This window comes from Sciurus vulgaris (genome assembly GCF_902686455.1).
Source record: "Sciurus vulgaris genome assembly, chromosome: 13".
NCBI lineage: Eukaryota > Metazoa > Chordata > Mammalia > Rodentia > Sciuridae > Sciurus > Sciurus vulgaris.
Genome location: NC_136474.1, coordinates 67,177,654 through 67,201,384, shown reverse-complemented (window position 1 = coordinate 67,201,384; position 23,731 = coordinate 67,177,654). Strand labels below are relative to the sequence as shown.

Below are 23,731 nucleotides of genomic sequence, written 5' to 3'. Positions count from 1 at the left end.
GGCCCTTAAGGTATGTGCTCTGTGCTTAGGACCCAAGTAGAAATCTATCATATAACTTTATTCAACCCCCACAACATCAAGGGAAAGATATTAGTAGTATTCATACATTCAAATCAAGAGGCATATATGAAGTATCTTACCCAAGGTCTCCCAAAATTTGACTTTAAAGCTTTGACACAGTTACATGAAATTTTTCTCAAAATTAAAAAAAAAAAGTTAATAAATTTCACATAAAATTAAGTAAAGACAAGATCATGATAGGTGATGTATTGGGGAAAAAAAAAAAAATCCAACCGAGATAGCAATGATTGTTCTTTATTTTGAGCTTTAGCTTTCTAGCAAAAGGCTCAAAAGCATATTACTGTAAAGTGCCAGGAGAGATTAAAAACACATTCCTCCTCTCCCAGAGGGAAAACAAGAGTAGAGGGACATCCTTAGAAACTCAACTAGTTTCCCAGTTAGTAAAAATCCCATTTCCCTATTTTCAATTGAGAATGTTTTTCTATTAATTCTATTATAAAGTGTACATAACATAAGCAATGAATATTTTTCAGTTATACTGAATTTTTCCCCCTCAAATTCTCAAAAATAAATACAAAATAAACCTTTCTCAACAGAGTTGGGATAAACTTGAACTGTGTTTCATTTGAGTTCTACTAGAATCAATTATCCTGAATAAACTTCTTTAAGCTTGCTCTAAGAAAAATTCTGGGGAAAAAAATACATTTTTCAATCTCTCAGTAGATTAAATTTGTAACTTATTGCCCAGGGAATATTATAGTAATGCACTAATATGTGAACTATCATTCACTCTAAAGCTGTTTCAAGAAAACCATGTTATGATTGACCAGATGGCAGTATAGGGGGGACAAAGGAATTTCCTTGCTTTTACCTTCACGATGGGTACACAGCACCCTCTGCTGCACAAGATGAGTAAATGTCCACCAAGCTAAAAGTAGCCAAAACTAAGTACAAGAGGCAATAGAAATTTCTGGGAAATTTAAATTTAGACCCATAGTTTGCATTTTAGCATTTTACCTTTGTATAGATTTTGAAATTCTCCAAATACAGTAAATAATTTTGTTTTGCATATGCCTAGAGGTCTTAGCCAAATCCTTTTCTGCCTCATCTATACTCACAAGACAGAACAGCTTGACAAGGTCAAGTTCTCAAAAAGAGATCAGAGAAATGAAATCTGGATGTCTCCCTTCTCTGCTCCATCTCTCTTGACAGGGAACAGGATGTGGATGATACAAAGGAACTCTAGTTACTATTCACAACCCCTTTCATCCAAAGCAGAGTCACCTTTCCATGCTGGTGAATGATAACTGTAGACAAAGGTATTTTATTTTTAAGAATGAGAGACAAGTTGCCTGATACATTAAAAAACGCTTCATTAGTGGTTGAGAGATTGGAAATCATATAAGAGAATCCAAACTTCTAAATTTTATTATGATATAAAAATCTGTTAAAGGCATAATGTACCCCAAATAGACAATGAAAGATACTTTATAGTAATGAGTTACTTTTAAATAAAGGCACTGAAATATATTTCTTGCAAAACAACACATTCAAATTTCACTTTGTCTAAGCCACACATTTATAACATGTGTATTTATATCATATATATAACTAATATAACTTGAAATTTCTTTGAAATAAAAATAAAAGATAACTAAGGACAGAAATTTTTAAAATAAATTTTTGCAAGTTGAGCGCTGTATTACCATTCTATTTGTCTTGACATAAGACTAATCTAATTTTGTTCAAACTAAATTGAGAATTTGAAAATTTTTTCCTAGTAAGGAAGACTTAAGATGCTAACTGCATGATGTAATCTGATGAAATACAGAGCAGCTAAGTAAACTGAACTGCTGTTTTCAAAAGAATGTGCCTCTTATCAAGCACATTTTTAAAGGAAGTATTTGTTTTTTAAAGGCAAATTTGGAGCACCCTCTAGTGGAAAACTCATATAAGTTCAAAACTTCTGACTCTGAAATTTTACAATTAAATTTTCAAAGAAGAAGTAATGGAGACATGAGCCAAAAGAGTACATTAGGTAGACTCCTCTTTCCAAACCTTACTTTTAAAATACTTATATCAACCAAAAGGAGAGAAAGCATTTATCAAAATCCAACAGAAAAAGATTTATTACCTGAAAATTTGATTAAAAATTTTCAAAAGAGATGAGCAGGATCCCTGAGTATAATATTATAGAGGTAATGATATTCTACTCATGAGAGAATTCCATTGTGGATATAAAATAATTACATCCTAAAAATAAACAGAATCACTTTGGCAGCTTGATTCTTGGTAGTTAAAAGATTCAACGAAAAAGAACTAATGAGAAACAAAACAAAAAAAACTACATGAAAACAACTTCCAAATTATAATTCTCTCCAAACATACTATAATGTGTTTAACAATATCTCTGCTCAGTTAGCTGAGAACCTCCATAACCAACTGGTTATGCTCCTTTGGTCTTGATCATTAAAGGGACTGCCTGGTCTAGACACAGACATGGTATCACAGATACAAACTCCACTTCAGATGACCCTTCATATGTGGTAATTTTAAATGAACATATAAAATGATAGATTATGTAAATTAATAGGGTTATCATATAACTAATTAGGCTATGTTTGATATATGACATAAATTCTGGCTATAATAACATAAAGGAATACTAAAAAGACAAAATATTTTTATTTGAGAGATCAATTTAAAAGATAATTTGAAAATCTATTTACTACAGAAGGCTGAAACTTGGATTTTTTGACCCAAAAAAGGCTACTTAGAAGAGATGAGATATTCATTCATTCATTTAACACTGCTTTGTTAAACACTTTAAATACATGGTGTTCAAGGCTCTAGAGGCATGGTAGAAGCATGGATGGACAAGGGCCTTGCAGCAACAGAACTTGCACCCAAAATGGGAAATCAGTCAACAAACTCTATAAGAACAAAGTTTCTGTCCTATTTAAGTTGGTATCTTCAGCATCTAGTAGGTGCTCGATAAATATTTTTGAATTAAGCAAAAAAAGATATCGTGAGTTAGTACCAGGTGATATTAAGAAAACAAAACAAGTTGTATGTAGAGAATAATGAAGGACAAGACATGTATATTATTATAGAGAGAGGAGTTTAGGGGCTTGTTAAAGAAATGACATTAAAACTTGGCTGATAATCAAAGTCAGTCTTGCAAAGATTTTAGAACTTTCCAAAAAGAGGCAACATGGGTACGTGCTATGAGGCAGGAATGATCTGACATTTAGACCCTAAAACAGGCAAGTCACAGAATTAAGTAAACAGTTCAGATGATACCTGAATTGAGAAAAACATGTTGGTGGCTTCAAGTAAAATAGAAGAATGGAAATGCAGATTCTGGGCAACTTCATGATCTATTCTAGAAGTGAGGTGTAGGTAAGATTTGCTAGTAAATTTGGTAAGTGAGATGAGGTCAAGAGCAGTATTAAGATTGACTCAGGTTTAGGGCATAAACATGGGTGGATGATATTGATTGATATTTATTTAATGAGATACGAAAATGAGGTAAGCAGATTTTAGGGAAGTATACTACGGAGGAGGACAACTTTTATAACTGCCTATACATAATTAGGATTTCAAGTAAGCAGCTGGATATTTCAATTTGAAGTTAATGAAATGGATTGACACAGAGAGCTTTTAGTTTAAATATTGTTTGCAAAGAGATGGTGTTTAAACATATGGGACTAAAGAGTTATCAGAAAGAAGGGGGCTAAGAATGATTATTTCATGAAAATCTAAGAGAAAAGCAAATAATTAGAGATGGATGTCATTTTAGAGTTAAGCATATTTTTAAGAGAAAGCATTCTAATTAGAGCTACACAGGAAGAAACTAAACTGCTTGCATACATTATGCGTTTTTACCAGAGACATTGCAAGTTCAGAAATAGAGGCTGGATGAGCATCCATCTGCAGGATTATTACTAAAGCAACTGTTACAGGGATGAGAGTTTCCCTAAATGTTCTTCCAAGGTACCAACTTTTTAAAGATACTATGCTTTATCTTAACTTATGAAACTTTATTTTGTTGGTAATAAATACTAGAGATAAAAATCACTGGCATATCTAGTGTGTTTGCTAGTAGCCATTCATTCTGTTACCTGTTTTTGTTAGCAAAAGGTTATCCAGGTGCCTGTCTCCAACTCCAAGTATATATGTAATCACACAATATCCAGCTGAAATGAGTAAAAAAAAAAAATTATGAAAAACATGCAGATCAGGTATGTATCCCACTAAATATGAAAGCAATTTGTGCTACTTTAATTTCAACTTGCTTTGTAATGTCTGGTTTCTAACCTAAATTTTCAAATTTGTAATCTCGTTTGGCTATATTTAAAAAAACTACAACTTGCCAGACACAGTGGAACACATTATAATCCCAGCAGCTCAGGAGGCCAAGGGAGGAGGATCATGAATTCAAACCCAGCCTCAACAATTACAAAAGGCCCTAAGCAACCCAGTGAGATTCTGTCTCCAAATAAAATATAAAAAGGGTTGGGGATGTGGCTCAGTGGTTAAGTGGCCCTGGGTTCAACTCTCAGTACCAAATAAATAAATAAATAAAAGTCTATGACTTGAAACACAAAAGAAATTACTATTTACAATAGAAAAAAAAACTTGTAGAATTTTGACAAATTATAAATAGTATTTCTTTCAAAAAGTTAAACCAATTTTCAAGACTCTTATAATTATGTATCTAGCATTCTCAGTTCAAATTGAACACTTTAACTGATAATGAAAAAGAATTATCTACAAAAATACATTTAATAAACTGTCACTCATATTATAATTTATAACTGTGTTACCTACAAGATAACAAAAGTAAATAAAGGGCTTTAAAAAAAGTTTACAGAGAAACAATCTTGATGTGCCAGAAGGCAGAAAATGTAATGCACTCACTTGAGTGGCAAAGACACTTACTAATTTCACATCAGTATCCTAACAATAATATAATCTGAAAATATATAAACTGCAACAACTTTTATAAAACTACAGTATTGTCATATAATAATATTTACAAAAACATGTTTATTTTACCTCCTATGTAGAAAGAAAATTAAGACCATCTGAAGACAGGAAATCCTCCTGTTCAAATTCAATTAATATTAAGGTTCATTTGACTTAAGTTCCATGAAGCCCCCCCCAAAATATGAAATACTACTACATAGGGGTATTGTGAAAAAATAAAAAAATACTATGTATATAAAAAAGCAATTTCTAAAACATACAATAATATGTAAGTTTAAATACAACTGTTAAATATTTATAAAGCCTTATTCCCTCCAGCTTTGCTAACTTATGTATAAGGCATAAATATAGACATAAAACTAAATATTTATAAAAGTAAGTCTGATCATTATCTACCACATATCATTCAGGGCTCAATTCTAGTATCAACTTCTATATTTATCTTCCCTTAAACAACCTAGTTATAAAAAAACAATTTAAGAGATAAAAAATACAAGAATACGGGTTTCATAAAGATAGGTACAAATGATAGAAAAATATAAATTAATTCTTATAGCATGCTACTTCTAGGAATGAGTATTGATTCCAAAATACAATGAGAAATACTCTCTCTACAGAGCACTCTGGGCTGAGCTCAGTTTTTATCTAAAGCACTCTTGGCTGAGCTCATTTTCTATCCAAAGTTTTTACTGAAAACAATTATTTCTAACTAATACTTTCCCCATCGTCTACTTACTTGCGGTTATTCAAAAACAGGAAAAAACTAGAGGAAAATTAACAGCTTCCAAGAAGAGGTAACTTGTAATCCCATCAGATGGCTAGCTTTATTACGCAAACATAAATGGAAGGCTAACCTGGAAAACTTACCACAGCTTTTAACATAAGTGTCCATGACTTCGGCACTGATCCCATTTGGCCCATTCTCACTTGGTGCATATTTTCTAAAAAAGTTCTGAAAAGACATTATTTACCTGTTTAGAATTCAATACATTTAAACAAATCGGGCATTCTGAAATTGTAAAAATGATCAATAAATGTCTAGTCCAAAATTTAGTCTAAATACAGTTAAATGCTTACTCAACTGAAGAATGACTGTAGTTCAATAAATGCAGTGGAGTGTACAGTCTGGCAACACCTGGGAAAACGGTGCTTAATGTATCTCTTTCTTTTTTCTTTTTTTTTTTTTTTTTTAAGATTATCAACTCAACCTATTCCTCTATTTTCAGATGTTAAAGAAAATACAGCATATTATTTCAAAGTATAACTAAAATACTGTTAAAAAATAGGTTTATCTTGTTTTTAGTTTTCTGAATACTATGAGTGTTTAACCAAGTATTTGTATCTAGAATGTATAAAGAATTCCTATGAATTAACAGGAAAAATACAAACAACCAAAAAGGAACATGGACAAAAGATGGCAAGTGCTTCACGGCTTTTATATAGATTTTTAAATGCTAAACCTTGTGGATAATCAGGGAATTGCAAATTAAAACCACAACTGGATACAAAGAGCTAGAAATCTGATAATACCAAGATTAGGCAAGAATATGTGGCAATGAGAAACAAAAGAAAGGTACAACTATTTTAGAAAAGCATCTTTGAAATATGAACTAAAGGTAAAGTTAAAAACACCCTATGACCAGTCAAACTATTTACAAAGATCAGACATGGAGTCTACCTGAAATCAGTATACACAGTCACTGTCTTCCTTTTTTTAAAAAAAATCCTAATTTCAGAATAATATACTTAGTTGATAACTTTATGAAAAAAATGACTTCAAGATCACCAACAATTTGATTTGTTAAAGAACCCACAGACTCAACATTTATTTGTACTACCGCTAAGGTCTGTTACAGTAGAAGGATACACAATAAGAATGTCATGGAAAAAATACACTAGAAAAATCTGGAGAAACTCCTAGCTCTCTCTGATTCAGGGATCTACTGAGCTTATGAATTTCTTTTTTTTTTTTTCTTTTTTTTGGTGTTGGGGATTGAACCCAGGGCCTTGCGCATGCAAGGCAAGCATTCTACCAACTGAGCTATATCCCCAGCCCTGAATTTCTTCAATAGAAAAATATTTTTTTTAAATTTTAAATTGCAGTACTATAAGTATAATAATTGTACAAAAGATATGAGCAAGAATGTCACTATAATACTTTCTGAACAAAAAAATTGGAAATAATGAAAATGTTCATAATTAAAGGTTAAATAAATTACAATGTTTCCTCACTCTGGAATATAATGCAACCATAAAATTTAACATATTTTAGATTTTAATTCTAATCCTCTGTTGTATGTCATGCATTGTTCATGAAATTGAGCATCTGAATACACTGACATGGAAGAATTTCCAACTACAAATAATGCTCACTTTTGAAGAAAAAATGGGCTTATAGAAATAAAGGTGATAAAGGGAGGCTTGATTTAATTCCATATATTCTCCATGAAGTCTTAAATTTTCATTATGAAGAATATATACATGAATTTTATAAATATTTAAAATTGCTACTATACCTGAATGCTTCCCTCAGTATCAAGAACTTCAGCAACAGGAACTGATTGGATAAACTGCATGAAACCTACACAGAAATGAACATACGGTATCTATCATAACTATTAGGTGATAGAAATAAAGGTTCTACTAAGAATGACCTTCATCTGTAATAGATATACTCTAAATCTGAACAACTTAAAAAGGTCTATGAACACTATATTCAGTTTACATTGGCATTGACACTGTAACTACCAGGAAAAACTTTTTAAGCTAATTATTCTGTTTATTTGTCTAAGGGAATTTCTATTATTGACCATAAGAACACAAAGCAACAGACAAAGCTTCTTAAATCTATCATCAAAATTTTCTTCTTCCTATGGCTTGATAACATAGTAATCAAAAGGAGTATGAATTTAAGATTACTCTAAGAATTCTAGAATACAATCACCTAATCCAATTTGTGTATGTCCAGTGATTCCTTCTGTCTAACACTCCATCTTCTGCCACTTCCTGGAAATGATTTGGGAGGGCAGTATAAACTACCAAGACGAATTAGGAGGGAACAGTATGTGAGATGATGAGAATGAAAAAAACATCTGGTAAATCTGGGAACAACAATAGGAGCATATAACAACTAATACTTGAAAAAAAAGAAAGATGAATGAGAAACATTTTAGAACCAGAAACAGAAATGATCTAATTTTCAGACTTGTAATAATTCACATGCAGATGATACCCCTTTAGAGCAAGAAAAGTCTCATTTATTCTCATATCACAAATATACAATAGTCCACAATAATTTGCTTAGTAGGTAGGTATTTGTTGTTTTTCTACTACATAGTATGAGCTATGTCAATAAGCAAAAACAGATGCTTGATCCTACCTAAACATCTTAAACACTACAAATGAAAGCATAGCATGAAACTGAATAGTGCAGGGAGACTTAATTTATGGAAGAATCAAAGGACATCTGCAGTTGAATCATGTTTTTATTGTTTCAACAATAATAAACTTAATAGATAATGCTATGTAGGAAAGGATGTATCAGATAATAATGGTCATAGTCCCAAGAGCAAAAAGAGCATGGGGCATTAGAGAAAAGTGAAGGTAGCAAATTTTGGCTAAAGAAAGCAAGAGGACAATGGTAAATGAAGAGATTTAAGATAGGTACAGGATGTTCCACAATAGAAAAAGTTAAAATCTAGGTAAAGTCTTTGGGTCTATGCCCCAAAAGCTACCAAATAAACCTAGGCAAGATAGTAAAGAAGCACATTGCACTTTTAGAAAAGTTATTTTGAAGGAAAAATGAGAATAATGAAATCACCAAATAGACCTGGGAGTGGCCAAGGTAAGGGCAAAAACCTACAACCGTTATTTTATTTTTCCAAGGTAACTGCAGATATAAAGCACAAGAGTATGGAATTTACAAAAAGCATTAGTCAACCATTCTTAGGGAAAATGTCACCAAAATTCCAGAGGTTATTCTATCTTGAAAATACTTACATGCTAGATACATACATCCATGTTAAATATGTGCATATGCAAATGCAAATACACATACACACACACACACAAACACACTCAAAATATATAAAAAAGAATTCAACTGACATCATTTGCTGAGTGCATTTATAAGCAGAGCACAGTGCAAAGCCTTTCTCAGTCACAGTAATTCTCAAAGGATGACTCTAAACATAGTACAATGCAAGAAACTTCTGTGGATTATAATCAATTTAAATGCAAAGAAATACATAATAGAGGAGTGAAATTTTCTCCCAAATATTATGTTTTTATAATTTTAAGAGGTAAAAATACAAAGTGAGAGCACACATGCATGCATGACAGAGATAGAGAGTAAAGGAACAGAAGGAAGAGATAAAGGAAGAAACAGAAGGACAAGGATAAAAAGAAAGGAGGAAAGGCATGTGGAAAGAGTGGAAAGAAGAGAAGGAGGGATGGATGGAAAGAGAAAAAAGGAGGAAGGCCCAGCTCACCTTCAGTGCTAAAAAAGTAAGTTCAATCTCTTAACATTCTTCGGAATTTTCAGTTAAAAGAGGGAAAGCATGCTCATTAGACATCAAAAATAAACAATCCTTATGTAAAATAAACTCACCATGTTTTGTACTCGTGGCTAATACCTTATAAGGTGTCAATTTCAAATCCAGATTTTCTTTCCGTAATAGCTTTAGATTGAAAGATAAAATACTTTAAACAAATGTAAAAATTACTATGAAACAGTTTTGTGGAAAATTACTAGAGTAGTTTAATATAATAAAGATATAACCTTAATGTAAGATTTACTAAATTAATTAAACTTGGCAAAATAAATGTATTAATTTTTGATACTATGACAAATTCTTAATCCATTCTCCATGATGAGTTTTCAATAAAAATTAGGGGGTTTCTCCTTTATAGTATGTAAGATACTTTAGAATACAGAAATTTTAAAAAATGAGGGAAAACTTCCTTTAAAAGCCAAAGACAGAATGGGATGTTTTCTTATTTTTTTAAAGATCTAATAGACAATCTAGAAATTACTGAATCTGACAATGTGAGAATTTAAATTTGGAATAAAGGTTTTATGGAACACATGAAGCTTCATACTCATCACAAGAATAATTTTGAAGAATAGAAAAACAATTATATTTATTCAAGGTTAAGTGGAGATTACTGAAATATTTTTAAGATTGTAACCGAATGATGCGAACACTTTTGTTTCTATGAACAGTATGTATACTAAACCACAGTTTTCTAAAATAAAAACATGTCCCCTATGAACATAAATTATACTCACCTTGTCCATAAGTGAAATGATTTGAAGAATAAGTTGATCTTGACGTAAATCATCTCCATGCTTAAATATAACTGGATATTTGCCTCCATCTTCTGTCTTAAAGAACAACTGTGCAGGCATAAGGGCACTCTGGAAAAGAAATATATTGTTTTCAAATTTGAATGTAAATTAATGCATAAAGATTTGTTATAGCCAGAAGAAAGTGCTGGCACATAATTTAAAAACAGGTGAACAGGACCTAAAGAAACAAGATGGGTTGTCAGTAAGATACATGAGAACAACGAACCAGCTAATAGGCAAATCACATGGTGGAAAGAGCACTGGCTTTGCAATTAAACAATTCTGGCTATGAATCCAGGCTCCGCCAGGTACCAGCCACACAATCCTACGCATAGTCTATAAAAAAAGATAGAATCAGAAACTGTTGATGAGAAGGGTCTCACACCAGGCCCGACACAAAGCAGACATTCTATATATGTCTACTATCATTAATTTTATTATTAGAGATATAATGGAGTAATAAGGTCAAACAGTGAAGAACAAAAATGTATCAGATGAAAAGCACACAGTCGTGGCTTTTAATAGCAATTATACACCAGCGGTTGTGAAGCTTTGAGACTCAAAATCTTTTGTTTATTAAGTCAGGAGAGATCTCGAATATCCGCATCTTTTATTCTGAAATAACTGTTTTCCCTCAGAATCCTCCCACAAAGTGTATAAACCTCCAAATCAGTTTAGGCATCAGATTTAAATCAACAAAAATAATTTTTAAAATTATCCTTGGAAAGAATTATATAATTTCTCACATAGAGTGGCATCCTGAGATTATTACTTTAGAGATAAATGATCAGAAAACTGATCTGAGAAAGAGACCTTATGGATTTTGACCACTGATACAAAATGTAAGATGTAAATTTGGAGAAACTTATAATAATACACAGAATATAAATGTATCATAAAAAAGAACACAAATGGCACTAACTCTAATTTACATAAACCAAGAAAATAACAGCACAAAAAGCATCATGCAGAGGGATGCAGGCACATGGCAAAGCAGACAAAGCAAAATACTAATGACAAAATGGAAATGGTAGATACTTACTGAAAAACACCTTCAACTTTGCACTGTTTAAAAACTTTCCTATGGGGTTGGGGATGTGACTCAGTAATAGAGTGTCTACCTAGCATGCATCAGGTAGGTCCTAGGTTCAATTGCCAGTACCACAAAAAACCCCCCAAAAAAGAAAAGAAAAATCACTTCTATAACATGATGGGGGAAAAAGGCATGAAAAATGCTTCAAAGAATGTTAAGTTCAGAGCATAAAAATTCTAGTGGACTAAAATTCTGAACTTTAAATTAAATTTGGAGTATTATTTTATCACTACTGGCAAAATGTACTTTATAAATTACTTTAAACCCTAGTTCACAAAAGCTCAAGAATAACAGTTGGAAGTGATCTTCCTAAATATGACAGGTTAGAGGATCTTTGATGAAATTCCTTTTTTCCATAATCAAAACTAAATATGAAATTCAGATTTCATCTGAAATCTGAAGCAAGGAGATGGTAACCACAGAATAACTAGCACTACTACCAGTGCCTTAAGCGAACCATTCTCCACGAAGGTCCAACTTTGATTCTTAGGCCAAGATCTACCAAAAAAAAATCTTTAAATTTATTACATAAAAGGGTCCTTACCCTTTTCAGCTCTCAGAAGTTTATAAAAATACAACAGGAATCCATAGGTTCCCTGCAACTGTACACATTTCAGCGTGTGAATAAGCAGATCGACTACCGAAAGTACATTATAATCCATCACTTTCAGGCAAGATTCTCAAAGGCATCCAGGTCCCCAAATTAATTAAAAATTACTTAGAGTTATGTAATAACTCTACATTGAGATTTACTACATAACTAGTTACTCTACATGACTGAACAGTTATACAGTAACTAAGGACTAGTATTTCTAAACTCCAATTCACAATGTTCAAGAATGCCCAGAAACTTAAGTCTAGAAAAAAATAACAGGACTGAATATTCTTATCAAGAAGATTCTCCATATTTTACTGACTATTTACTTTGTGTACATAAAACAAAATTGTGATATTCTATAATTAAAGAGAACACAGGCTTAGAATCCACCAACAATAATGGCAGATGTACATTCTTATATTCTACTCTTAAAACTCTTGCTCTTAGACATACTTTTCTACTATTTGACAAACAAGGGTAAAAGTACCTTTTTAATTCACTACTCTTAATTAGTCTTAGAGAAAAAGAATATTCAAAATTGGTCTTGCTTGGGAGTTCTATCCAGAGAAATGCTAGTTATTACATGTATACTGCCTTGTACATAACTTTCTATACTTGAGACTCCAGTGGAATGTAAGCATGAAGTAAGAAATATTTACATTGCATTTCCTATACCTGTAGGTTACAATCTATCAGTGAATATTTAAATCTTTTTAAATGGGTTGTAAGAAACTTTTAAATATTAAAGCAATTAGAAAACTTTTTTCAAAGAATAACATGCCATAAGATTAAGTACTGTTTTATGAAACCCACGTTTCAGTTGTGTAACTTAGGCTGCCAACACATGTCTTGACAATACATCTCTTTAAAAAATGTTAACTATTGTGTACTGTAACTACAGATTTTTTCATCTATACTAGTTGTTGTTCTATGACCTGTTTCTTATCTTATACAAAGTAATGTTCAAGGCAACTTATGAAATTCCTCACTGGATTCAAAAAACCTAAACACCACGTCTCACAGAAAACTTTCTGTATGATGCCCAACAGATAATGAGGCTTGGCAGGTATGATGCTCAGTCCTTTGTGGTATGATAAGAAAGGCAACTGCATTGCTGGTTCCACATGTACAATTGGTGGCCAGACTAAAGAAAGTTGAGTGTGCTGTTAAGGACTAAATAACTGCTACTTAAAAAAAAAAAAAAGCCAGGCATGGTGGCATATGCCTATAAGCTAAGTGGCTCAGCAAACTGAGGTAGTAGGATTATGAGTTCAAAAGTGAGCCTCAGGAACTCAGTAAGGCCCTTATCAACTTAGGGCCCCATTTCAAAATAAAAACTAAAACGGGCTGAGGATGTGGCCCAATGGTTAGGCACCCATGAGTTCAATCCCTCTGGTATCAAAAAAAAAAAAAAGAAAGAAAGAAAAAGCTTAAGGTTCACGGGAACAGGTATTTGGTTGAGAAATGTTTAAAAAAGGGTAACTGGGCCTTCATGCCTAACAATCTGAACTTATGAACTAAATGTAAACGTTTTATAATTTGTTTTCTTTTATTAAAAAAAAAAAAAAAATACCCTCAAGGGAGAAAAGTAGTTGTGGCTCTGAATAACAATGGTTCAAATAATTAAATAGTTGAAAATTTTTTTTAAATAGAGATATAAAAATATTTTACCCATTATTTGTAAAACATGCTTATGTATCATAACATGGAAGATCTTCATTCAAGCCACAGTGATAAATAAAAGATACTTTTTTTTTCTGTTATTTCCTAAATCAAATAGAATTAGAAATACTCCTAAGCAATGTACTAATTTTCCAAGGCAGTGTCTGTAGTTTTAGAGAATTAGAGTCTAATCATATACATTAAAGATCCATCATAATTACCTTAAACAGTGTAGCTGTTTCTGGGATTATTCCTCTAATTTTCACCTGGGGTTCTAAAGGCAATGGGATGAGTTCCACATCTGACAAATTCATCTTTTCATTATCTCCAAGTAATGCCTGTAGTCTCTCATTCTAGGAGAATGAATTAGGAAGAATTAATTTGGTTAAAATGAAAAAGCAGTTCATAAAACACAAAGACAAACTGATTAATTTTAAGATTTGTGCAGAACGTCATAAAATATATGAAGATTAACATAAGGCAGATTGTATATGAGACAGATAAATAAAGTTATTGTGTCCATCTACAACAGAAGGAGGAAAATAATCTATGTAACAATAGCAGCAGCGTTAGGTTTTTTTTGGGTTTTTTTTGGGGGGGGTGGGGGTGGGGACAGTTATCACTGAGCTATATCCCCAGCCTTAGCAGTATGCTTTAAAAGAGTTGTCCCCTTACTGTGAAAGGAATACATTTAATTTGCTTCAAGATGAACTTAAAAGATCTGATTTCTTTTTCCAAAGGATTTATGAAGCCACAGGGAAAAACTAATTTTATTTGAAGTTTTAATTTTCCATGACCAAATACTAACTGAAATTTTCATTATGATGCCCCAATGCATTTTTTGGACGTAAGAAGGAAACAACTTGGAACTTGATCCCTACCTTCTACCTTTCACCGAAGGTAATCTAATTTTTTCTAAGGTATCATCATCATTCAGTTTCTTCAACTCATATACAAATTGAACTGAGCCAAAATCTCAGAAACTGGAAAAGTCATGGTGAAATAACTTTGACATTGTTAGAAGCCCTTTAATTCAATTTTTAAGGAACAATCTATCTTTTGAAAAGCTGGGAGAGTCTTGCATCTTTGAATAGGTAAGCTTGTACTTTCAGAGGAAAACTTGACTTGCCAATCCCACTGACATAAAGCATTTCAACTGTAGTGCTCAAAGCCTGTACCAAAGGAAAGAATTCTGGAATCGGGGAGAGAGAGAAGTTCAAAGAAAAAACTGTTTTAAGGACTGACATGAAATTATTTTCCTCTAGTAATACTCCAAATCTTCTGATGATGACAAGTTCAAATTAGAATCAACTGAAAACTGGTATGAATTTCAATACACGCTTTATAAAAATTAATATATCTGCTCTATAATGAAGTAGATGGTCAAATAAACTTAATATAAAGAAATGTCAGTTACTCTGACTTTCAAGTTATTACATCATAACCAATTCCTAGTTCAAGTGCTCATAAACAATAAAATAACCACAAGGCAGATAATAAAGGTAAAATAAAGATTTTTCTTACACCTCTATCTTCCCAGGAACAGCCATTTCATTTCTCATCTGGGTTTTTACAATAGTGTCCTCACTGGTCTTCCTTTACAATTTTTGCCCCCTACAGACTCATTAAATGCAAACAGAGTGTCCATGCTAAAACAAAAAGCCCCAAACTGTACACATTAGATGTATAGCCACTCCCCCTGCTGGTGAATACAATACTCTTCATCCAGGGTGCATAGTAAGAGGATTTATTTATTTAACCATAATTTGTGATTTTTCTCAACAGCAAAAAAATAGCAACTGAATAAAACTGTATTTTCTCTCAGTCTACATTCCCTCCCTTACCAGGTAAACAATATTTCCTCTCTCATGTATTTGCATTTCTTTAAACGTGATCCCTTGTCTTTGAATTTCTAATGCTTCATCTTTTCCTCTTTCAACTTTTCTCTTTCAAGTTTAGAGAATAACAGTAGATGTGTTGTATTGTGTTATTTTATAAAGATCAAGAAGAAAGCCCTGGGGCCACAGTTGTGGGCTCAATGGTAGAACACTTGCCTAGCATGTGTGAGGCACTGGGTTTGATTCTCAGCACCACATAAAAATAGTAAATAAAATAAAGTTGTTGTGTCCATACAACAGAAGAAGGAGGAAAAGGAAGAGGAGAAGGGACAGCGGGAGGAAGGAGGAGGAAGGAGAAAGGAGGAGGAAGAAGGAAGAAGGAGAAGGAGGAGGAGGAGGAGGAGGAGGAGGAGGAGGAGGAGGAGGAGGAGGAGGAGGAGGAATGAAGAAGGCAAAAGGAAGAAGATGACAACTATGATGACGATCCTGTCTACTATCTAATGGGATCAGGAAAAAAGAAGATATCAAATAAATCCTTCATATCATTTAAGGTACTAATCAGAAAAATGACTTGTGAAGAATAGATATTCATCTATATGCTCATCAAGTAGAAGCTTCATGGTTCAAAGATTAAGGCACTAGCCAGAACAGACATGAAGCCAGAGTTATAACTGTTTAACAATCCGTTCTGCAACCTTGGGCAAGTTACTCTGAGATATTTCCTTTCTCAGAATTCTAGTCTAAAGATTTCTAGAAGTACTATCCATATCAAATATATTCTAAAATTCTAAAATGAGAACCAATAAAGTATGCATAAAAATATGGATTCAAAATGCACAGGTACAAATTTCAACTCTTAAAACTTTCTATTTGTATGACACTGGACAAATTATTTAACCTCTTTATGCCTCCTTTTCCTCACATTTAGGATAATAATACCTAATTTATAGAATTTGTTGTAAGGTTTAAATGCTTCAACATATGTAAACTCAAAAAATTGAACCCTATACATAATCAGTGTTTATAAACATTCCTACAATTACATCATAAGAAGTTCATATAATCTATTGACCTAGTGAGAGAGTGCTTGAAACTCACTATTTTATGATGCCAAGCCACTTTTAGACATAAACAGAAAGCAACTCTGTAGGTTTACCTTTTTCTTGCGATTTCCACTTTCACGCTGGACTGCTTTCATTAGATGCACCAACCGATCTACAAATGTCTGCTGTGCAGCCAGCAAAGAACGCATAACTCTGACAGACTTATCCCCCTGAAAGGAATCAAAGCAAAGGAAAATTAGTTCTATATCGCGTGCGATCAGGGTTTCTTTTAACAGCATGGGTAATCTTTTTTCCTCTTCTAATAGCTGTAAGCTTCAACAGAAAGAGAAACTGAAAAAGATTAATTATTTTGCTTCAAGATAATGAAAAATCTATCTTAGGTAAACATCACCGACCTGTTTGTAGTTGAAAATTATCCGTTTTCAATGAGTACTGGTCTGTCTAAAACAAAACCTTTTCCCCCACAAATAACCATGTGACAAGACAGAATTTGTTCACCCCAAAATGCTTTCATGGACTGATTCAGTAAATAACTGAAAACTGATGATATCTTTAGAAATGTGCTGGGCATACAAATATAGGAGCAACTAAAATACTACTCTCTAGAAACTAAAAAAAATCTACTTAAAAAAGAAAGGGGAGGCCATGTATAGTAGCTGAGGCAGGAGGATCCCAAGTTGTAGTTTAGTGATAACACAGACTTGGATTCAATCCCAGTATAGGGGGGAAACATGGTAAAGGGGAGGATATACCTAAACAACATCAAATACATGCTTGTTCAGTAAAATATTAGGTCATAAAAACTAGAAACTATAGTCTTTTGTAATAACTGCCAGTTTATAAAATACTGTAAAATATCTACTCTCCTTTAATCTTCCCTTGCCCTGATAAGAGCAGTTGGGGAAATGTTATCATCCCCGTATCAAAGATGAGAAAATTAAAGTTCAGAGAAACTCAAATGCCTTCACAGGGTGGCAAAAGCTATGTGACAAAAGTGAGATTAGAAGAGAGGATAAACAGTTTATTAGTCAATCAGTTTAATATTAAGATGGTCTAAGCTCTGAGAACTATATACAAACTGAGTCTCTCTCAAAGTGTTTAATAAGATGTAATTTAAATTTTAAAAATTCAAAACATGATACAGCAGATAAAGGATGCCATGAATAAAATTTTCTGTAGCAACCTTACAGAGTGATGTTATGAGTTTTCTTTTCACTGCCCTTGCACCCTCTGCTGGCTGATCTGGGATCCTGCTTTACCATAAAAGGAACATAAGCAAAAAATGGCCTTATAAATCTCTACAAACTGTTGATGAAGCAAACACTTCAGTTATATAGAGAATATGTACAATACGAATATTTTCAGATTTCTGAGAATGATAAAAACACACTCAAAAAAAAGGAAATTAAAAAGCAAACCTTTTATTTTATTTTATTTTTTCCATATAGAGGTTTATTTCATTAAATTGGTCATCGTATTTCTGTTGTGTCAGAGTATATATTTTAGGCCTTTTTGGCCACACGGTTTTAATTATAAATATTCAACTGCTACTGTAGTGCAAAAGCAGGCACGGATAATACATAAATGAATGGGAATGACTATGTTCCAAATAAATTACTTATAAACATTGAAATTTGAATTTAAAATAATTTTCATGTATCACAAAGTATTAATCTTCTTTGGACTTGTTTCCAACCACTTAAAAAATGTAAAAACAACTCCTAGCTCACAGGTCATAATAATACAGGTACCAAACCAGATTTGGCCCATCTGAATGGTTACCTTCAACAATGCTTGGCTGAATCTTCTCATTACATTCAAGTACATCTCATGGGTCTTTGGATCTCGCTGCTGAGTGTCTTGATCTTCACATTCAACTATCACATACCTTCAAAATTGTTAAAGTTACTCAAATGATGTGAAATAAAACTTGGATTCGTCTTATAAGTATCTATATCATTTCATTAAAACAGACTCATATTTTAAAAAAATTATTAAAAGGGAATACAGAAATGCATTTTACCACCATTTTATAAAAAGTGAAAAATTAAGGGGTAACATGCAAACCATCAGTAAAACGTAAATAGCAATAATGTCTTAATTTGTGCAATATTCTAAATGTTCTAAAAATTTTGCTATCAAGCAAGCTGTTTTTCCTATTACTTTATGGCATACTTAAGATATCAATATTGTCTGAAATTATCTAAGTTCACATATCTACCAAGTAACTCAAGAACCAAGTCTATTAATTACACATCAGTATATTTCTGAAGTTACAAAAGGCTTTCTTATTCTCAAAACCACTCTGGTGCTACCTCTCTCATTAATGTAATTTTGAAAGATTAAAAAAATGTTAAATTGAGTTTTTTCTCCCACCCAATTTCACATTTCTCAAAAACCCATATGTAATCTTAAACTTTTCTAAAACCATTATTTTAGAGAGTTAATGAAATTTAAATGTTTTCTTAAACCTAAACTCCTGGGGGCTGGGGAGATAGCTCAGTCAGTAGAGTGCTTGCCTTGTAAGCACAAGGCCCTGGGTTCGATCCCCAGCACCCAAAAAAAAAAAAAAAAAAAAAAAAACCTAAACTCCTTGTACAATTAAAAAAATCATATAAGCAAAGATATGTGTCACAGCTCATTTGATCAAGTGATTCTAAATGTTCTGATAGAAAAAAAAAAAACAGAATAATGAATTACATTTAATATCACACTTTGGTAAACACTGCTATGTGTGCACACGGCTATGTAAAAATGAAAGCCATACCCTATGAGCAGTGTTAATATTTGCTAATGTTTAACACCAATTCAGTTCTATTTCATTTTTCTTTAAATAATGAAGGCTGTATTCTAAGGTTTTAACATTGCTTTCAATAGCTCATGATATATATATAGTTCTCACTCCAGTCAGAATGGCAATTATTAAGAATACAAGTAACAATAAATGTTGGGAGGATGTGGGGAAACATTCATGTATACACTGCTGGTGGGAATGCAAATTGGTGCAACCATTATGGAAAGCAGTATGGAGATTCTTAAGGAAACTTGGAATGGAACCACCATTTGACCCAGTTATCCCACTTCTTGGTTTATACCCAAAGGACTTAAAATCAGCACACTACAGTGACCCAGCCACATTAATGTTTATAGCAGCTCAATTCACAAGAGCTAAGCTGTGGAACCAACCCAGGTGCTGTTCAACAGAAGAATGGATAAAGAAAATGTGATACATATATATACAATGGAATATTAGCCATAAAGAAGAATGAAATTATGACATTTGCTGGTAAATGGATGGAACTGGAAACTATTATGCTAAGTGAAGTACGCCAGTCCCCCCCCCAAAAAAGGCTGAATGTTCTCTCTGATATGGGGATGCTAACCCACAACAAGGGAGGGTAGGGAGGGTAAGAACTGAAGTCACTGGATTAGACAAAGGGAAATGAAGGGAAGGGAGGGAGGATGGGAACAGGAAAGAACGGTAAAATGAATCAGACGTGATTTTCCATTGCTCATAAATGAATACATGACCAGTGTAACTCCACATTATGTACAACCTTAATCCTAATTGGAATGTGTTGTACTCCGTGTATGTATAATATGTCAAAATATACTCTACTGTCATGTGTATCTAAAAACAAATTAAAAATTTAGAATTAAAAAAAAGAAAAGCACAAGTCTAGATCAACTTCCTTGTTTATGAATAATTTTGGCAAGGATGATAATTAGGTGATTGTAGAGCTAAGATCAGAACTCAGGACTTCGGGCTACTAAATTGAATCTCACAATATTTTATCTTAAAAAACCACATGAAACTTTTCAACCTCCTTAAATGACAGCAGTTCCCAAATGTCAACTCTAGATGCTTTTCATTATCCCTTTTACCATTTCTGGGAAAGAGTACATTCAGCCATCTAGAACTTTCTAAGAATGGAGAGCTTCCAGTCTTATTTTTCACTATATTCTCAGCACTTCCATGCCTACGTCATACAGACGTTCATTTTATTGTTGAATGAAGAAATTCCTCCAATCTCACGGATTTAGCCATTATCTCGATAATGATAATTCTCAAGTCTGAATATATACCTAAGGCCTAATTTTGCATTACATTATGTGATTTGCCTTCACATTCGACTACAATAATTTTCAAGATAGTGCCAGTCATTTTTAACAGAGCATGTACAACACTGAGTTTATCAAACTAAACACCAATATAGAGAGTACTATCAATATTTCAGGCATTTCAAGAGTTCTGGGCAAGGTGTACACAACTGTAACCCAGCAACTCAGGAGGCTGAGGCAGGAGGATCACAAGTTTGATCTCAGCAACTCAGCAAAACAAAAAATTTAAAAATGACTGAGGATGTAGTTCAGGTAAAGAGCTCCTGGATTTATACCCCATGCTGAAAAACAACAACAAAAAAGATCCAGCATTTGGAATAGAAATTTTCATGTAACAGGCTTCACAAATTCAAGTTTTCTCAATGGCAGAAAACAAGGTTCTCAGAAAAGCATAAGCAGGACTGCAGCCAAACATATAACCCAAGTCCTATCTAAAACTCATTTTGACAATTCTTGTATAATTTGCAGGCTACGCACAAACTTAACTCACCATCCCCTGACTTAAACACCTATACTAGATTATTCAGCAGACACTGGATTTTTCCTATTAAATGCCTCTTACAATGGTTCTATACTATTGACCTTACCTGGAATCAAACAACAGATCTGGCCTTTCCATCTCTAAAAACTACTTACTGCTTAATTCGGTCATCTTAAATTTTTCTTCTTTAAGATACCCTCATCACATTCCACTGTTAACAAACACATCAATATTTCCCCTCTTTTCTACCATTTTACAACAGATTCTGATGCAAACTTCTATCAACCCCAGTGTGTGCATTCATGGACCAGTCAAGACAGTACTCTACTACACCAGACAATCATCTATTTTGTACTTTTCCTACCACACTTCAGCATCGCTGACATCTCTCTCTCCCAGGAAGTCTTTGGAGACTCTCAGAACTCTTCCTTCTTACTTCCTAGAAGGCATGGACTCACACAACTTGTGCTGACAATGTTTTTTTTTGTTTTACAATGTATCACAGTTTAACTCTCTGCACTCTTTATAGGTTAAAAGGAAACTGATGCCAGGTACCATATATTAAAAACTTTGTTATGGTTTGGATCTGAGGTGTTGCCCAAAAGCTTCTGTTAATGCAATAATATTCAGATAAAGTAATTACATTATGAAAGCTATAACCTAGTTAGTCCAACCAAGCTTCAAAGGGCTAACTGGGTGATGACTTTAGAAAGTTGGGCATAGCTGGAGGAGGCAGATCACTGGAGGCATGCCTGAGAAAAGAAGAGCTGTTCTTACTGAAGCACCTTCCTCACTCTCTCTGTTTCCTGACAGCATTCTGAGTTGAGCAGCTTTCCTTCACTGGGCTCTTGCCCCTGGATGTGCTGCCTTACTTGGGTTAAGGGTACTGGAGTAGGCCATCTGTCAACTGAGAGTTCTGAAATCATAAGCCCCATGTAAACTTTTCCTCATCTAAATGTTCTTGCCAAGTGTTTTGGTTACCGTGACAAAAAAGTTGACTAAAATACTTTTAGTATTCACTGATATACCAAATATGGTCTAAAAAGAACCATTCCTTCTCTACTTTCCAGGCAATGCTTTATCATGTTAATAAGATGTTCTAGTAGTACAGATGTAGAACCCAGAATTTTCTGCAAAGGGGCATGATGAGCTGAACCATGATGCTAGATCCTCTATATTATATTCCCAACAAGTGTTCTAACAAAGATTCAAGAATGCATTGTTGAATGCTGAATCAAGAATGTTTTCTAGAATTTTCAGGGCTGCACTAAACTATAAGATTATTTTAGTTAAAAATTCAGTTTCTCAATCACGTTATCCATAGTTCACATGCTGAATAGCTATATATGTAGAACTAAACATCATTTATATCACTGCAGAAAGTTCTACGGGACTACTCTGTTCTAGAATAATAATTACACAGCTAAGAAATAAATTCATATTTCCTATTCGTGGTGTTCGGGATGACACCTAGAATATCCAAAAACAGTGGTTCTAACTATATAACTGTTGATATGATCTTACTAAAATCTAACCCTGATTGGTTAAGTTCTTGACTGTCTTTATCACCTTTGAATATTCAGTTTCTTTTCCTGTATATCTATGCCGCAAACTCATTTACAAGCGAACATATAGATGACCACAATTTACAGAACCAACTGCTGTGTTCAAGTCATTTTGATCATCAAGTAAAGCCTATGGCTGTAGCTATTTCCTGCAACTGAAGGTATGTTAATCTTCATGATAATGGTCAAATATCAAACACATCTCATATTATTCAAGTCATTCTGCAAAGAAAAAGCCCATTTAAAATAAAAATAATAGTGTCATCTACAAATATGAAAGACAAGGTTAGATCAAGACTAGAAAACAGAGTCACTGTTCATGCCAATAAACTAGATTCTACAAAGCACTCTAAGGTATTCCCTTGAAGGCTGTCATCTTAAAGTAGAAATGCAGACAAAATTGTCTAGGTACTCATTGTAAGATGACATCAGTGGACTACCTGTTTCCTGGCAATTTCATTTTGTGGAGTAAATAACCTTTATTACCTTGAAAGGTCTTAAAAGTTATAGAAAACATGTCAAAGCATCCAAAGTTTACTTTCAATTTCAACACACTGGAACGACTATAAAAATAAAAAACTGGAACAATTTATAGATTCTGATGTCCAACATTTTACAGATTGGAGACTATAACTCCCCTCTGTGGTTTAAAAGGTTGACACTATTCATTTTAAAAGGATTGTCTGCAAAACTATCAGTCCCTAAGGACTTAGCTACAGCAGGAATTCTGCTTAAATCACTGGAAAGGGAACAAATAAAAAAAGAAATCCAAAATATTTAAAAGGAAATAGCACATCCAATTAAATTTATATTTGAATACATATGTTATAAGAGGTAAGCTTAGTGAAAGGCATTTTAGTTCTTACATTTGATTAATATTTTATACTATTCTGTCCATGTTCAAAGGAAAAGAATGATCATTCCAAACCAAACATTGGAAATTAC

General features: G+C 33.1%; 1 protein-coding gene across 1 annotated transcript in view; it reads right to left on the bottom strand.

Annotated features, from left to right (window-relative positions):
* The window catches only part of PIK3C3 (phosphatidylinositol 3-kinase catalytic subunit type 3), a 124,537-nt gene that overhangs the window by 43,857 nt on the left and 56,949 nt on the right, over positions 1 to 23,731 (bottom strand). The window contains exons 14-21 of the mRNA XM_079109347.1: positions 18,401 to 18,506; positions 16,711 to 16,827; positions 13,938 to 14,069; positions 10,304 to 10,432; positions 9,623 to 9,692; positions 7,530 to 7,594; positions 5,881 to 5,965; positions 4,146 to 4,220 (exon numbers count right to left, since the gene is read on the bottom strand). Coding sequence (XP_078965473.1) covers positions 4,146 to 4,220; positions 5,881 to 5,965; positions 7,530 to 7,594; positions 9,623 to 9,692; positions 10,304 to 10,432; positions 13,938 to 14,069; positions 16,711 to 16,827; positions 18,401 to 18,506 — 779 coding nt within the window. The remainder of the gene's footprint in view (positions 1 to 4,145; positions 4,221 to 5,880; positions 5,966 to 7,529; positions 7,595 to 9,622; positions 9,693 to 10,303; positions 10,433 to 13,937; positions 14,070 to 16,710; positions 16,828 to 18,400; positions 18,507 to 23,731) is intronic.